We start from the raw sequence: 17,936 nt of genomic DNA, 5'->3' as shown, positions 1-17,936 counted from the left end.
CCGTCCAGTTTATTTTGGGCTTAAGTAGTGTTTTCCCCCCTCAAGGCATTGAAGCATGGCAGCTACCAGATTGGAAGTTAACAATGCATTTAGTTGCTTAGTGAATGGCTGACAGGGCACCAGCAGGGCACCAGAAGGGCTGTAGGCAAACAAGCTGATCTCACACACATACAAACACACATACACACTAACTGGAAACCTCTCATGCTAGAACTATTCACCTAACAATCTTGTAGGTAAGCTGTTCAAGTGTAGGGCAGGATATTGTTTCAGGTTTTTAACTCTAGACATGGTCATGAAAATCTTACAGCTCCTTTTTAACCCTTTAGTTAGAAAGAGACTATAAGACTATGGAACCAGAGAAACGCCTCTCAGAAGCTAATCTCGAGGCTAAAGTTCCCAGTAACAGCAAAGACACTTCACACAAAATTTGTTTTTGGGAATACTGAGATTAATTTTCCAAGAGATACACAAGAAGATTGATACCAATCTCATGTCTGTCAGGGAAATATGAAGCTGGAGCCTGCTCATTGTTAGCTTAATTTATCTTAGCTTAAAGACCCCCTCCAGTGAATATCCAGTGTTAAACCTTGTAAACATCTCCATGTGGTGTTCTTCATGTGCTACAAGACATATCAGGGACAACATGAGCAGTCGTCTCCATGGCTGGGCCTGTCTGCTTTTAAACTGCAGTGTACCAAGGACAGGCTGAACAGCACGTGTTCAGATTGGCACAGGTTTGAGACGTCACAATCCCGTTAAGGGACGGGGTGACGCCATGCATATCATTATGTGTAACCTATGGCAACCACTTAGGCGATGTGGGAGCCAGCTCTAACAGTCATTGTAATTTTTGCAAACTCACTACTGACTACTAACGTTAACGTTACTACGACTGATTACTACAGTTCAAGCTAGCTAAGTTTCCACAAGTTGTCACTAAATGATGGCAGAGACATGTTTTGTTTTCAGCTGTAATTTTACGAAAGGAGAAACGTAGCACATAGTGGGCGGGGCCTATGCAGATTCTGGAATTTTTAATGAGGGAGAAGGAGGAGATGCCTTGGAAGGATTTCTACAAGGTAATTAAATGTATTTTGCAGAAACAAACATATCAGACACAATGAATTATTTCAAGCAGAGCATTTTATGTGTCTTAAAACATGACTGGAGCTGCTCTTTAAAGCAGTTTAGAGTAACAATGAAAAAACAGGGGTAGACAGCTAGGCTGGTTTTCACAGAAGGCAAAAAGAAACCCACCTTCTAGCACCTTTAAAGTTCACTTATAGCACATACACGGTCTCTTAAACAATACATATATAAATCTCAATTTGCTATTTTAACAGGGTTTATGTGCCAGGACCATTAAAGGTCATGAAATATTCTGGCACATAACCCCTTGAACACTTTATTTTTTGTACAGCATGCTGCGTCACCATCTAAAACCAACGAGTACTAAAAGAGGTCGATTAAATGATGTCATTTTCTCCTTTTTTAAGTTAGACGAAAAGTCTTCAAAGAAGTGGAATGAAACTTTTTATTGTCCATGAAGTTGAATAGAAAAAAATACAAAGGGAAGTTTCCTATCGGCAAATACACGTATTTGATATATTTATATAATTCCTACTGATGTATTGCAATGTAATGCCTCCCAGTTCAAAGTATAATGTTCAGAGGTGCTGTGTCATTTCCTGTGCTTAAAAGAAGGACATGTTCAAAGGAATCTCCATAAATGTCTGAGTTAAGTAGATCTTTGTAGATGTGGATTGCCTTGTCTGTAGAAGTTTAAAGTCTCCTCTCAGATCTGGGATTGTGTAAGGCTCCTTATCTGAGACTTACCCTTCAGTACAAAGAGAGCATTGAAGATCAAACGGCTGCTAACAGCCTGAAATCCAATAATACTGATTCAGTATAACAACAGTGACCAGTCTGACTTAAGGGAAATGACTCACTGCTGTTTGAGCAACCTATTGCTCAGCATTACCGGAGTCTTTGGATTCAGCTTTGATTAGATTTTGTCATTTTCATTCTTTTGTCGTTAACAGAACGAGATTGAGGCGCTGAAAGCGGAAAACGACCGTCTCAAATCCAGCGGGAACGCCACGCCAACAGCCACGCCCGTCAAGACGGCCCGGCCGCCCTCCGAGACCTCAAGCACGTCCTCATCCTCCTCTCGTCAGTCCCTGGGGCTGTCGCTCAATAACCTCAACATCACCGACACCATCATGTCAGGTCAGTTCAGTGTTTGCGGTTTCTCCTCAACAGTGAGAGTAGCATGTGAGAGAGTGGGTGAAATTGACTTACATGTTTTGACCAAAGACTGTATAAATAATGGACCTAGCCACAGTGACGTCACCCATTGGTTTCTCGACTGCGAAAACGAAGACGAAATGTGGCCGCCGCCATATTGGTTTACAGGAGCCTGAAGTGACCGTGTTTGGATGAGAGGGTGGTGCTGCAGAAAAGCGAGGGGTTAAAAAACGCCAAGTTATCAAAGCTAAACAGTCTGTGTCTGCTGCTGATCCATTAGCTCGTGAATGAGCTAATTTAACTTCCCCAGGAAGAGATTCTGTTTGTGACGGTGACTGACAGCAGGTGTTTATTTTTCAGAATAAACAAGTAGCAGACTTGCTGCTCGCTCGCCCGGTGAGATAGCAGCGGGTGAACGACACGTAACAGGATCACTTCTCTCCGGGGAAAAGCAAACAACTACTGACTCTTATTTATTGGCCGACGATTGAATAGATGTTTGATAAACACTGAACAGGCTAACAAGCCAGGTATGGTGAGCACAGTATACCTGCTACTATATATCAGTACAATGATACTATAATGTAACTCACCGAAAAGCTGGAGGACAGCCTTCTTGCACGGCCAGAAAGTTCCATAATTTTATTATTATTATTGTCTAACTAAAAACAACACAAGCAGGCAAAGTTAAGCTCAGTGTGTGTCTGTGTTGACGTCTAGCAGACAGCCAGCAGTATCCACCTGTCACTCAAGTGGCCTAGCTCCTATAATTTAAGGCTTAATATAATTAAAACGGGTGTGTTCACCCCCTGTACAGTTATCTTCAACAATAAAATTATCTATTTGTAACACCTGCTGTAATGTTATTTCTTGTTTTCTTGAGCCAGCCTCAAGTGGCCACTTGAGGAACTGCAGTTTTTTTGCACTTCCGCATTGGCTTCATTTTTAAACACCAGGTTTTAAACACCTGCTTCGTTTTGACAAACTGAAAATACTACACATCAAAGTGCCTTCACTGGCCAATCAGGAACGAGTATTCAATAGAAAACTAATCGAGGGAAAAGTTGCTATTCCTTTTTCATAACTGTTGGCAGGTGAATTCAGCTATTAAGAGTTAAAACTCCCAGCATGGCATTGTAAGTGCCATGTTCTTATGTTAAGCTAAGCTTTAGGACACACTTTATGGTCTGCAGCAACTCTCAGGGCAGAAGTTTTTTTTATTCTGAGACATCAACTTGGATTAGCTCTCTCTATACTTGCTTCAAAAAATGTGACTGAATTGTGTTTGCTGAGAGAAATGATCCGGAGGAGCTGCATGAAATGATGAAATAGCTGCTCCCTCTACTGCGAGGGGCTCGCAAAACAGCAGGAGCACGCACACACACAAACATACACACACGAACATGCTGAAAATCTCTCCCAGCCTGCTGCGTCTGAGAAGTGAAAGAGTTTCGTCCCTCTCACTTGTCCTGTAATTAACATCGAAGGCGCAGCTCTCCCGGAGGACTCAGGCCCTCGTTAATTGATGGAGGGATGAGCAGTGACGCGTGGGAAGACGAGTGGGCCAACGGGCTGTTATCACCCCAACACAGAGCCGTCAGCAAAGGAAAGCCAGCCGAATACAAAGTAGCCCGCCTCCTCCCTTTTCAAAATAGAGTCGGGAAATAAAGAATGAAGGGAGACTTATGATGAAAGTTGTTGGTGGTGTGTTTGTTGTCAAAGGTTAAAGGTGGTAGGAAACTTACAAAGAAGTCAAACTTGTACAAAGTTGAAAACGGACTGCGCACACACATTGAACTCTCTACTCTGTGCAGTTTTGTATTGTTTATTCTTTTGTGATTCTCCCTAGTAGAATTCCCTAAAGTTACTTGAAGTATTTCTTATATTAAAGGCAGAATGAGTAGGATTTGTCCCTTGCTGTTTGTAAACACACAATAAGAAGTTGGCCCCTCCTCCTTGGCTCAATAAAAGAGAGCAGCATAGTCATACGAGTGAGAAAGTGAGTTAAGAGAAGGTGATGCATTAGCAAGAACAAAACCTCTGCGGAACCCTGCTGGTGGCGAATTTTAGCTATTTATTTAGCTATCCATGGCGCTGTCCATGGTGCTGAAGTAGCAGATGGATTTATAATGCACCTTTTTCTCTCAGTCCCACCATTCTGTCAGTTTTCTCTTAGATCTGTTATAATATCTGTTCTATGTATGTGTAGCCTATTTACTTTATAGTGAAGTCAGACTTTCACAATCAAAGTACCAACATGTAGTTGCAGCAGATTGGTGTACAACAAATACATTTCTTCTAACTGGTTAAAATGTTAAGTTTCATGCTGTTGTGAGGGGATGTTAGTGTCCTCCACTTCTTTGAACACATTGTGGGGTTTATCAGTATCATAAGTAATTTATTTCTTCAGACAACATGATAACATTTTCCGTCCTGTTGAAGGATTTTTCACCCTGACTTATTCTTCTAAAATATGATTTATCTCTCTCCCTCGGCTTCTCCTTTATTTTCCTAACACGCAGCCATTCCTACATTATTTATTCTATGCACTCCCTATTAAACGCTCTGCATGAAAACATTGATTGAACACAAAAGTAATTATCACATGAAAGAAAGCCATTAGCCATCTTTTACTTTGGACTCTGTTTGTCCATTTCCAGCTGCAATTTGCCAGCAGGCAGAGAGTAAGTTTGTTTAGATTGATTCAGCGCTCTGATAGATTAAAGTTGGTTGTGTTTCCTAACAGAAAGTTCTGTTTTCAGATATTCTGCTGGATGACAGCTACGAGGGGAATCTACGCAAGGAGGGCCGGAGTGTGCGGATAGTGGTCTCCATCAGCAGAGGGCCAAAGACAACAAAGGTTAGTGGATAAAGATTTTACATTTATTTATCTTTTCCTCAAGTGGAAACTATTGTAATCTTATTTTGTCTGACTCCCGTTGTTTTATTGATTTGACAACTCTTTAGGGTACACAAAGCCAGGAGTATCTGATAGGCTCGATAGGCGTGAGTGGGAAAACCAAGTGGGACGTTCTAGATGGAGTCATCCGACGCCTCTTTAAGGTAAACAGTCCAGGTTAACTAAGTTATAAGGACTTTTTTCTCTACAGATACTTGAACTTGTCAAAGCAGGTAAAATAAATAACAATAAAGACGGTTTCATTTTATTTAGGTATATCAATAAGCCACGCCAGTGACATGAAAAATGTCAGCCATGACAAATGTTTTCGTGTTTGGGTAGTTGAATTGTAAAAGAAGCACAGGAAATGGTCTTGTCTATAAGAGCTGTAATCAGTAAGCGGTTCGACCGGGGTAGTCAGCCCCCCTCTCAGCAAAATGACAAAAATGAAGCCCCATTTTTAACCTGCTATCACCACCATCTATACCCAAGTAGCGGAGAGTGTGCAGGGGCATCGATCCTTTATCTGAGTTTTTACCAGTTTGACTCTATGGCACAAATTCTAACCTATCAGTAGCCTTTTTGTGGTGTGTATTAATCTGTTCATGGCGCTGTCCGTGGTGCTGAAGTAGCAGATGGATTTCTTTAAGCACCTTTTTTTCTCAGTCCCACCATTCTCTCAGTTTTCTCTTAGATCTATAATAGTCTCTAAACTTAATACTATATGTACTCTATTCTTTAGGAGTGTTTACTTTATGCAGAAGTCAGACCTTCATAATCAGAGTGCCAAGTACCAGCGTGAAGTTGCAGCGGATGAGAGGATTATGGAGACACTACTGCCTGTAGCATTTCTATAACTTTCCTGTGATTTTGCTCCTGAAAATACATCCCCTGACAAATTTTCTCTTTAACAACATTTTCTTAGGTAGACAAGAAGGATAGAGTTGTTTGGATTCGAGGGATGATGCAATTTAACATAGTTTCAGTACGGAGCATGAAACCGATGTGTTGCATAGAGTTTCTAGCTTTTTCTCATTTTTTAACTCTTAGTTGAGCCTTTACATATACAGTGTAATAAAACTAAACCATTTAGTATCATCGGTCGTAACTCTTGATTTTCCTGGCTGACGGTCGCTTTCCTTTTTAGACTGTTTGCCTTCAGCTGAGCGTCGAATTCCTTTTTCTTTGGATTTTCACTTATTTTTGAAGTTGTATCTGTAGTCATCCATCTTTTCTTTGTTTGTTCAGCCATAGTAGATTACTGTTTACTCGCAACACTTGCAGAGACCAGAAAAGCAGCCGCTTAGCTCCGCCTACCCTCTCTGGCAGACCAACCACTGCTGGCTGATGAAAAACGCGTCACTAACTGGGCGCTGCTTGTGATATTTCCGCTGAAGTCGCCACAGACACCAAGTCTGTAATACTGCAAATGCAAAGGCTTTCATCAGTGGGCCATAGGTTCAATCACCATTGTGTTACCTCATTTAGCGAGTGACTTAACAGACATTTATTTAAATTAAAATCTTCGAGATTATTACTTTAAAATACAGTAAGCTTAAAATGAATACATCTCTGGTTTGCTTTGAGCCAGCATTTGACCTTTGTTGTGAAAGATTTTATTTCTGTGATAAATTTTATTTCAGGTGGTAATGTGTTCTAGTAATGTGTTACTTTGGATGTTGGGTTAGGGTTTATGGTTAGGTGCACCCATTCAGGCATCCCCATAATAAAACTTGATCAACTACTGGCTGTTCATAACTTAGGAGTGAAAGAACCAGAGACTTGTTGAATTAGCTTTGTTGTAGCATTGTTTTCCTGCACAAGTATTAAATATTATGCACTGATGAAAGTTTTTTTTAAGTGGAGTTGATAATTCTGCTGCTTTTCACAATGAATTAAACTAATATAAAGGTAGTAACGGATGCTCCCTTATTACAAATTCTATATCCGTACAGCCACACAGAGGCTTGGATTAATTATAGCCGTTTTATTCCATTTGAGTGCCTGGAATTGGATTTCGTATGCTGCATCCTACTCATGGATGAAGGCACACTTTTTTTTCCTGTAAAATTTGCCTGATAATCTGAATTCATATGTAAGAGAATACTAAAAATCTATGAAAAAAATAAATTAGTTACTGGTAGTTAATCTGTTTATTCACTATCTGTTCGGCATATACTCTATATGAAATCATAGCAACACATGCATTATAAAACAAGGTTAAACTGTGTTTTATTTTCACCATCATCAGCTGGTTTCGGTGTGTAAGTGCAGTTGTTCTAACTTGAAATGAAACCAGTTGTTTAAAAATGCACACAGCAAGCTCTACAGACTTGTTTTTACATCACAACAATAGTCTCTGTATATGTTTAAGCATCAGTAGTGCAGTCCTATAGTTTCCATCTTCTCCCTGCAGGAGTACGTGTTCCGTGTGGACCCTCTGACCAGCCTTGGCCTCAGCTCAGACAGCATCGTCTGCTACAGGATGGGCGAGGTGGTTCGCTCCCACACTTCTGAAGTGCCTGAGCTGCTTCCCTGCGGCTACCTGGTGGGCGACAACAACGTCATCAAGGTCAACCTCAAAGGTATCACAGCAAGGAGTTTCTATTTCAGGAGTAGAGCTGATGTAGAGTCCAGGTTTGGATTCTTAAGGAAATATATATTACCTACTTTAATTTTCCTCTCTTCTTTCTATCCATCCTACTTTCCTTTCTTCCTTCCTCTTTGCAGGAGTGAGGGAGAACAGTATCGACAGTCTGGTGTTCGACACCCTGATCCCCAAACCCATAATCCAGCGGTACCTCAACTTGTTGATGGAGCATCGTCGCATCATCCTCTCAGGACCCAGCGGCACCGGGAAATCTTTTATGGCTGCCAAATTGGCCGAATACATTATTTCCCAGATGGGGCAGGAGGTGACGGAGCACAACGTGGCCAGCTTCAACGTGGACCAAAACTCCAGCAAGGTATGAAGATGATTACAAACATGCTAGTTTAGGATTTTTGTATTTGAGATTCTTTCCCGGACAGCCTTATTTACAGAACTTTTGCCTCAGTTTTGGCACTTCCTACATCTCCCAGAATGCTTTTCAGCAACCCAGATGAGATTTTAATTGTGTGTAAATGCATAAGGATTTGTCAGTATTTCTTTCTTAAAATAGAATTTTAAAAAATTGATGGGAGCAGTTTTTCAATTCATCTATAAGACAGGGTTCTGTATATCAAATATAAACACACATAAAGATGTACGCCGGATGCATAATATTTCAGTCTATATTCTGCTTTTGAGTTGCACACATTGGTCTCTCTTCCAATAATTTATCCCTGTGTGATTACTGGTGTTGCAGCCTCTAGAAAAACGCCCTTGATCCTTTTTGCTCTGATGTTTTTGATCATCTTTAAGCGTAACATGCAGCAGCAGCAGCAGCATGAGGGCTGTGATTTAAATGTTAATCCATTCTTTCATTTGTTTTAAGCGTGCATTTACATAATGAGAGCTTAACATTAAAAAGGTGGTTCGGCTAAGATCATTTTGTATCAAAACTGCACTTCAGGCTCTTTATGTTCAAAATATTGCATCCATATTAACCGCAGTCAGCGCTTTCTTCCTCAGGACCTGCGTCAGTACCTGTCCACCCTGGCAGAACAGTGCAACTCTGAGGAGATGGACACAGAGCTCCCCACTGTGGTCATCCTGGACAACCTGCACCATATTGGCTCCCTCAGTGACATATTCAATGGCTTCCTCAACTGCAAGTACCACAAATGGTGAGTCAAACTGTAATGCCTGAATAACAGTCTTTTAAAGAATATCTTACAATGTGCCGTCATTACTGGCCTTACAGCAACAAAATGCAGCTTACACGTATTTCTCACTTTCTCATTTAGTAAAGCAGCATTGTTGTGAATGTGAATTATTATGTGCTGTTGTCTTTGTCTCTATCCAGCCCTTATGTTATTGGGACCATGAACCAGGGAGTTTCCTCTTCTCCTAACCTGGAGCTCCACCACAACTTCAGGTTTGTGACACTTGAATTACAACCTTGACTTGTACCCCTTTCCCTCCAAATTTAGCGCGTTGACGCAGGTTTTTCAGACCCGGGAAGACCCGCTAATAAATGCAGATTGTCTCTTTTCCCATTGCCAGTGAAGTATACACCTTTCGGTCTCTTTTCTGCTGCGTCACCATCTGACGTCACAAATGCGCCGAAAACAGGGAACAAATTCGCCATTGTATGTTGTTCTTCTGTATTTAGGTGACAGCGACTGGAACTTCAATGCACGTCATAGCATCGTGCCGGAAAGGGGTAGGAGATTTAGCGTGTCGACCCGGGTTTTGTGTTCCCATCAATGCCGATTGGAGCTGAGGCGATAATTACCCGGGTCTACTGCAGAGTCATTTGACCCGGGTCTGAATGCCGATTGGAGCCTTTCCCACTAAGCAAAAAAGCCGAGTGTTAGCGGGTTTTTTGACCAGTGGGAAAGCGGCTTCATAGAGAAAGACTATGTTTTTGGTTCTACAGAGGAATGAGTTTTGTTTGCTTTGCATTATCGCACCTGTCAGATTTTCATTTAATTTCTCTGTAAACTGAAGGCATTCTTCCAAAGGCAGGGCTGTAATTAAGTTTCTTGGATAATTAGCCTTGTTAAATTAAAATGAATTGACTATAATACAAGATTATTTCTGCTTGGCATGTATGACTAGCTGATGATTTGGCAGATATGAAGTCATTAGGGAACTCTCATCAAAGGCCAGATGCTGATTTAATATAAATCTATTATACTAAAGAAAAATAAGCTCTTAAATCTTTATTCTAACAGTAAAAATGCCCTAAAAAGAGTCTAATGATAGAAAATCTGGTTTAATGTTGACCTCAGTTGTCAGCTCTATATCTGCTTTACCATTGATCATCTGTCCCGATTTAGGTGGGTGCTGTGCACCAACCACACCGAGCCGGTCAAAGGTTTCTTGGGTCGTTTCCTGCGGCGGAAGCTGATAGAGACGGAGATCGATAAGAACATGCGCAGCAATGACCTGATTAAGATCATCGACTGGATCCCCAAGACCTGGCATCACCTCAACGGCTTCCTGGAGGCACACAGCTCCTCCGATGTCACGATAGGTCAGTCTCACACACACACACACAGACACACACTCCCTCTCTCTTGTTTCTTTTCTAACAGAAGCCAGCATGGTGTCTAATTTTAGCCACTGTCTGTTCACATTCAGTCATTGAGTGTAACTAAAAGTGTAACTACGTGATGATGATGTTCTTGTGCCTCCAGTCTTTTCTAACATGTGTGTTTAGAGTAAGCTCCGTGTCTTTGGCGTCTCCAACTCCCATCCATCAATGACTTATCATTTGGGCTTTTTTGTCCCTACAGGCCCCCGTCTCTTCCTGTCCTGTCCCATGGAGGCAGAAGGCTCTCGGGTGTGGTTCACCGACCTGTGGAACTACTCGCTGGTGCCCTACCTGCTGGAGGCTGTCAGGGAAGGGCTGCAGGTAACACTTGCATTAACTCTCTGAATGAATAAAAGTTACCACACAGTCTTAATTTCTCTCTTTAAATGTAAAATTATTGTTTTATGAGTAATTGGACGAACTCTACCATATTGGTTAGTCAATCAATCTCGATTATCAACAAATCTTTTCACTCCGTAACCTTGACAGAGAAGAAGGGGGGCCCATACAATACATGTAACTTAACCTGGATCTTTATGATGATTGTCGAGTTTCTGTAGCCTGTCAGGACAAAAATATGTAATAAATGAAACGTTGTGGGTAAAACAAAAAGCAATCTAATACCTACCTCTAATAGGAAAAAAACTCCTGTTCTTCCTGTGTCAACTGATATAAATGTGTATATTTTCTTTATTGATATCTGTACATCCACGTCATTCATACCTCTCCTCCTTCTTTGGCACACCTGCAGCTGTACGGCAAACGAGCAGCATGGGAGGATCCGTCCAAGTGGGTGAACGACACGTATCCCTGGAACGCCGCCGCGCTGCAGCAGGAAGGCCAGTCGCTGCTCCAACTGAGGCCGGAGGACGTCGGATACGAAGGCTACAGCTCGTCCAAGGAGGGAGCCTCGTCCAAGCAGGTGTCTCAGAGTGACACAGAGGGTGACCCACTGGTAAGTCATTTCCTTTTTATATATTTATATGTGCTGCGTGGCTGAATGGCTTTCTGCCAAACAGGAAAATGTAGGTGTTTTACATAAACTAACAATAAAGCATCTTTCTATCTGTGTCTCTCCTAATAAGAAACCAAGAAATAATAAGAGAATTAGATACATCAAACATATTTTTATACATGATGAGTCATAGTTAGTTTTTCAATTCAAGGATGCTTCAATAGAAACCTGGGTCGAGTGTTACTTTGGCTTTTTCCAAGTGAAACATTCAATAAACAGAGAAGCTAGTAAAGTTGCTAAGTGGTTTTGACTCCTGCACATAACCTTGGTGTACAAAGACACACGCACACACACGCGTGTGAAAGGATGGACTATTCAGGGAGGGTATTAAGAGAAAGGCGATGTGTGAGAGAGAATTAATTTCCATTTGGTGGGTTATTGCAGCCCAAGAGGAATTAAAGCTTAGTCATCCAAAAACAACCTGCTTGATTTAGCAAGTGTGTGTGTGTGTGTGTGTGTGTGTGTGTGTGTGTGTGTGTGTGTGTGTGTGTGTGTGTGTGTGTGTGTGTGTGTGTGTGTGTGTGTCTCCATCCAGGCGAGACCAGTTTGAGCACAGGTGTGCTCTGGCTCATTTTAAGAACACTTAAAGCAATGCACCGGATGCAGCAGCATGTCTGCATTATTCAGACCATTAGCTCTGTTGCTGAGATGAGAAGTCCCTCAGTTTTATTGCGGCAATTTAATGCAAAATTTAAAAGTGCTTCTTACCTCATAGAAAGTATAAAGAGAAGTTTGTGAACTCTTGACCCTGGGTTTAATGGTTTTGAATTTGGGCTCCATTCTTACATTCAGTCTGAGCACAAAAGTGGGCATGTATAGTGACCAATTAAAACTTAACATAACATACAGGATTTATAAAACATGCACACTGTCAGTTTTAGAGATCTACTTTGTCCTTAAATTACCAGGGTCTCTGAGGTCTTCTGATCAGGGCGTGCCTTAGCTCCAGGCTTAAAATGTGATGAGATCTTTGGAACCTATTGACACACTTAAAGGAGCAGTTCGCCCCTGGAAAAAGCCGCTGTCAGTCAAAGCTGGTGTTCTCTGTAATCGATAGAAGCAAAGATATTGGAAATTACCGGCATAGCTGTGGAGAAAGTTGTACAAACAGCTCGTGGTTTCGCCCATTCTACATTTCTACAACACCCAGCGTGCATAGCACCCCTCCCTCTGAAAGGAACGGCCCAGTGAGAGACGCTGGAGTGTAATCCTACTGTTTTCCTGTCAAGTACATTGATCGCTGCAGGCAATGTCTCAGAGCGGTTGCTTTTGTCTACATTTCCCAGGGCAAAAATTTTGAGTGAGTGATACATATGGTTGTTAAAGAAAGCAGGATGAGATTTTTTGTTAAAAACCATCACTTAAGCATGTACAGGACAAAATCAGCAAAGAGATAAGAGGTACGGCTTTGTCCACAGGGGGCGCCAAAATCGACACAAACCTAAAGTTCCTCACAGGAGCTTTAAGTGCGTCTGCATCATCTGGTGTTTGCATACTGTGTGTCCTCCATTCTCTGTGATTTAGGCCTTTCTTTGTCTTGTGTTTTCAGATGAACATGCTGCTACGGCTGCAGGAGGCAGCTAACTACTCCAGCACGCAGAGCTGCGACAGCGACAGCACCAGTCACCACGATGACCAGCTGGACTCCTCACTGGAGTCTGCGCTATGAGACACCTGGGAACCTTTGAACCTCCGTCTCTACCAGACACCCCTAAGTGCACAGATGTATGATATATGAAAAGTTTTATTTTCCAGAATGTTAAACCACCATTCCACAAAAAAAACATATTTTTTACAAAAAATGGTGCAGTATTTAATCAAATTATTGTAATGTAAAGAGCAGCGCCAACTTCGACTTTAATGGTCAAAATGATAAACAATCATGCAAGTTGGGTTCTTTTTAATTTAAACACATTAAACAGTAAGGTCAGCAGCCTTTTTAATGGATGTGTAACATTGAAGAATAGAACTTTTCACATATATGTCTGTGGGATGTGTCTGATGAGGGACAGTAAGGACTTCCGAGGAGAAAATCACTCCTTTTTTAGTTTAACTTTGGGTTTCAATCTCCAAAGTGTCCGAAAAAAAAGAGAAAGCCAAGAGTTTGACGTGACAAAACTGGATTTTTCTTTTTTTATTATTATTTTATGCCAGATATATCTTCAGATGTTTACAATGGGGGGGTTCAGGTTCTGTTGTTTATGTCTTTCCTTGTTTACAGAGGTGCTTCTCACACGGACACATACACTCATACATATGCACTTAAACATAGGCAGCAGGAGGACACTGGCCTTAAATCAAGGGCTTCAATTGGTTTAGGCTCCCATGTGACCAACAACACAGCCTGCCAAAGTGTCCTGGAGCAAGGGACTATTTACCCCACAGTAGGGCTCTGAAGTCTGACCCCACCTACGAAGTAAGAGGAGAATTGTCGGGTGTTTTCATGTGATTTAATGCCCTCTAGTGGCCACAGTGGATGCTCACAGCTGTAAGAAAACAGAAGTTATCACAGTTCAATTAGATAGATTTTGTGCTTCAGTACTTTAAATGCCAACAACCAGCTCATTTTACTGAACTGACGTCAAAATTTAGTATTTGAGAGTGTAGGGCTAAGGAATACGTCTCTCATTGTTTACCACTGTATCACCTCATCTGGGTGATCTTTGCCTTTCATAAGCATAAACACAATTCCGCACCTCAACAGTGGAACCAGATGTGGTAGCTTTAAGAAATTAAAAAATAAACTTTAAACAGTCCAACTAGCATCACAAGAATTACTTTTTCATAACACACACATACGGCTCACAGGCCTCCTCCTCAGTGGTCAGTTGAGCCTCTTGGTGCTGGTCTCCTGCCCTGAGTCTCCTCAGAGTCAGGCACTGCCAAGCCGCTCCTCGCTGCCCTACGTGCCAACAACAAGCACAACGAAAGCGCATTGTCTGTGTGTCATCCAGCCACATTGCTACTGTGAAGAAAGAAAGTGGACAAGTGCCAATGTTTCCCTTTGATTTACTGCCAAATGCACACAAACACAACCACACACCCACGGAGACTTTACATCACGGTTGTATACATGGATTAAGTTGTTCTTGGCCTTCCACGCGCCACAGCCTGTCGTCACTCCTTAGTTTAAAATGCACCTTTGGAACAGCAAGCAGCGCCCTCTGTGGATCATCACAGAACTATTTCAACTGACTATTTGCCAAACCCCCCCCTTTTAGCAACGAACGTTCAAAGGTTGGCAACTGTTACTCGGCACAGCACGTCTGTCAAGCTTTGGACTCACACATGGTAAAGTGGTATGCTAGAGAATTAGCTCAAGTGCAAATCATTTAAAAAGTTTTGAATCTGGGGTTGCAAGTGATAATCTCATAGATCTCAGTTTCATTCTCTTTGGCGGCACCTTATGGCGATAAACAGTAATTGCGGGAGCACACTTCCATTCATGGTTGGCTCCGGTTTGTGCTCTTGATTCCCGTCGCTTTCCTTTTTAGACTGTTTGCTTCATCTGAGCGTCAAATTTGTTTCTTTTTCTTTGGATTTTCACTTATTTTTGAAGTTGTATCTGTAGTCATCACTCTTTTCTTTGTTTGTTCAGCCATAGCAGATTACTGTTTACTCGCAAAAAAAAAACAACTCAGAAAAACAGCCGCTTTACACACGTGTGTTTGTTGTGTTAGCTCCACATACCCTCTCTGGCAGACTAACCACTGCGGGCTTTCATCAGTGGGCCATTGGCTCAATCACCGTTGTTTTTCCTCATTCAGCGATAGATGGTGACTTAACAGACATTTATTTAAATTAAAATCTTTGAGATTATTACTTTAAGCCTTTTCAAAGAAAAAACACGAGAAAAATGTAAAATAACAACTAACGTTAGCTTGATTTGCTAGCCAGCTACATCAGACAAAACAGGCAGTCAGCTAGAAATCGGGAGACTGCTTTTGTTATCCTCTGTCTGACCTCATCGATCTAATAATCCAACAAATGACAATTGACAAATTATGACAAATGTTGAGTAGCAGCATATAATGTTCTTTCTAATCAGCACAGGTGTGAAGATGGAAAGCTTGACAGACAGTGAAAGTTACTTTGGGGATAGATGTAGCTAACAGTTAGTTGCAAATAGCTAAATTCCTGATATTTGTGGTATGACCTGCATCTAATACCAAGCAAAAGGGGTTTGCTGACATGGAGAAATTCAGAAAGTAACAGGAAAGCAAAGTTTTTACCATTTAATCGGCAAACAAAACATCAGTAATATTGTACTGACTAATGCAAGCTGACAGAGTCCAACGTGGAACTTTCTGGTATATCTGATTTGATAGTCTTTCTCAGCACCTGCGTCCATCTGGGATACATGTTGTACCAAAAGAAATCCAAAGTATTTAAAAATGCAAGTTAACTAGATCAGCAGTAGAGCTGAATAAAGGAAAAATGATACTGGTGCTTTCTCACTGCCTTAAATGTGCAAAGGTTTGGGAGGCGTCCTACGCTCCCATTGGCTATAGTGAGAAATAGAGATGTGATGTCGGATGATGATGATCTGCTTCCTGCTACGACAAAGAGGCTGATTGTAGTCAGAAAAAAACAGCCTCTTTTGTTATTTGTCGCTCTCTCTTCCTCCAAACCGCCCTTTCTTTTTTCTGACAATTTAAAGTATAAAAGAGTTGATGCTGTATTTGAATTATAACTGACCAACATTGTAAAAACATTTAAAAAGGGTTGGGGTATTTTTTATTTGTTGTTTTTTGCCCAGTTGAGCTGGGCTCACTTGAACTGACAGGAGCACAACCAAACTGTTTTGGGGTTTTCTAGCCTGACGAGCATGTTTTGAAGATTTTTAACGGGGATGCATTGAGAAGAGACCTTTGTCATTATGTATGCGTGTATTGGACGGAAGCCATTTTGAATTTTTGATTGTCCTCTCTTTGTTTATCAAGTGGGTTGGTTTTGCACACTTTGAGGTCGGGGTGGGTTGTATATACTTAAGTCTTGCACAGTGAATCAAAGATGCATTCTGCCCTGTTGATGTTACAATATGCTTAACCCGCTGAGTAAATTATTGTACTTTGAAAAACAGAGAGAAAAAAAGAAATGCAAAAACCCAACACGCTGTCAGAAGCAGGTGTGTGTCTTGTGGTGGTTGGATGTTTTGCCTATGCAGGAGGCATATGGTGTACAGTAAGAAACTGTTTTAACTCACTAAAATCACAGCCTGAGAACACAAAATAGGCACTTTTCCGGTATATTCCCCCATCTTCCCCCGTTATTAGGAATGCCTGTTGTTCCTTAGAAGCACTTCCTCTCTGGACATTTTAACCCAAGCTTACCGCCACGTTAGGCTTGCCAGCTGTCCGAGGCACTGAAGCTGACCTGACACCGTACTGTATACATTCACCAACAACCAACAGGTGCTACTGGTCAGTTAAAGCCCATCAGAGACCAAGACGTCATGTTGTCTCAACCTCAGGACAATCCTATCCTCTACAATCCTACCTGTGTTCAGCTTCACACGTGTCTCTGCAGCCAAGCCTCACATTTATCCGCCTACCTTGGCCGGCCTTGTGTCTGCAAGGGTGGGCAGTTGCAGAAAAAGGGGGTAGTCACCATTATTACAGGTCGCTCCATATCTACAGTTGCACCCATGTACCAAACCTGAGCTTAAATCTCCAACAATTCATCCTACCAGCTACTCTACACTCCTGTTATAGGCGCATAAGTTCCCGAGCTCGCAGAACGTTGACACCGTTTACAGTGTACACCATAGTCTTTATGATCAACCGGTATTTTTTCCCACATTACACTTTGCAGTTAAATCTCAGTTAAACAACCATAGCATTTACTCTGGGTTGAGAAAAAAAGTTTTCTTCTTTTTGGGTGAAACATTTGTCCTTAAATGTTTTATATTTTGTACATTTGTATGTAACATATCATGTAAATAGACAGAGACAGTGATTTAACTCATCTGGAGGATTTTGTAGTCTTTGTAAAGCCCTAATAAATGGTATTTGGTGTCACACGAGCAAACAACGTGCTTAAGCATCTGTCTGTGTCCTATTGAAATGTGTTTGTGTGGTGTGCTTGGGCCAGTTTATAGGGTTGAAGGCTGATGCATCAGTGTTGGAAAGAGTGGCCAAAAACTCTACTCGGGTAAAGGAACTGTTACATTTTACTGGAATAACAAACACTCGAGTAGAAGCAAAGTATTAATCACAATAATAACTTGAGTCAAAGTGTATAATAGAAACAAACACTACTCCCTTAGAGAGTAACTTCACAAGTTCAATAAGTTAATTTAAAGAGTGTTGACATGTTACAGCATTCTCACTCAAACCAAGATAAAACCAAGAACAGAAAAAAGTGTTTTGAAATTTACTTTGAAGCCAGCACAACTCACTTAAGCAAACTTGCCACTCACCTTAGGCTTAATGAATTTTGAGCTTGCAGTGAAGCTAATGTTAGCTCAAACTCCTAAACTCTATTGCTGCCAACAGTAGAGGGGTCATTAGTTAAAATGTAATATTATATTTGACAACATAACTGTAAGTGGACAACAAATCAGCTGTTACCAAAAAAACATAGTGGC

General features: G+C 41.4%; 1 protein-coding gene across 2 annotated transcripts in view; it reads left to right on the top strand.

Annotated features, from left to right (window-relative positions):
- nav3 (neuron navigator 3) overlaps positions 1 to 17,380 on the top strand; it is a 237,103-nt gene extending 219,723 nt beyond the window's left edge. For both annotated transcript variants that reach the window (XM_069671283.1, XM_069671282.1), the window contains 11 exons: positions 2,046 to 2,232; positions 5,013 to 5,110; positions 5,218 to 5,313; positions 7,566 to 7,734; positions 7,880 to 8,115; positions 8,763 to 8,917; positions 9,097 to 9,168; positions 10,076 to 10,272; positions 10,535 to 10,653; positions 11,084 to 11,287; positions 12,897 to 17,380. In XM_069671283.1, the coding sequence (XP_069527384.1) occupies positions 2,046 to 2,232; positions 5,013 to 5,110; positions 5,218 to 5,313; positions 7,566 to 7,734; positions 7,880 to 8,115; positions 8,763 to 8,917; positions 9,097 to 9,168; positions 10,076 to 10,272; positions 10,535 to 10,653; positions 11,084 to 11,287; positions 12,897 to 13,016 (1,653 nt within the window). In that variant the 3' untranslated portion in view covers positions 13,017 to 17,380. The remainder of the gene's footprint in view (positions 1 to 2,045; positions 2,233 to 5,012; positions 5,111 to 5,217; positions 5,314 to 7,565; positions 7,735 to 7,879; positions 8,116 to 8,762; positions 8,918 to 9,096; positions 9,169 to 10,075; positions 10,273 to 10,534; positions 10,654 to 11,083; positions 11,288 to 12,896) is intronic.
- The last annotated feature ends 556 nt before the right edge of the window (positions 17,381 to 17,936 follow it).

The sequence above is a fragment of the Semicossyphus pulcher genome, unplaced genomic scaffold, assembly GCF_022749685.1.
Source record: "Semicossyphus pulcher isolate SPU_LCO1_2020_fin unplaced genomic scaffold, fSemPul1.0.p SCAF_20, whole genome shotgun sequence".
In the NCBI taxonomy this organism is placed as follows: domain Eukaryota; kingdom Metazoa; phylum Chordata; class Actinopteri; order Labriformes; family Labridae; genus Semicossyphus; species Semicossyphus pulcher.
This window is presented reverse-complemented; position numbering and strand designations above follow the sequence as displayed.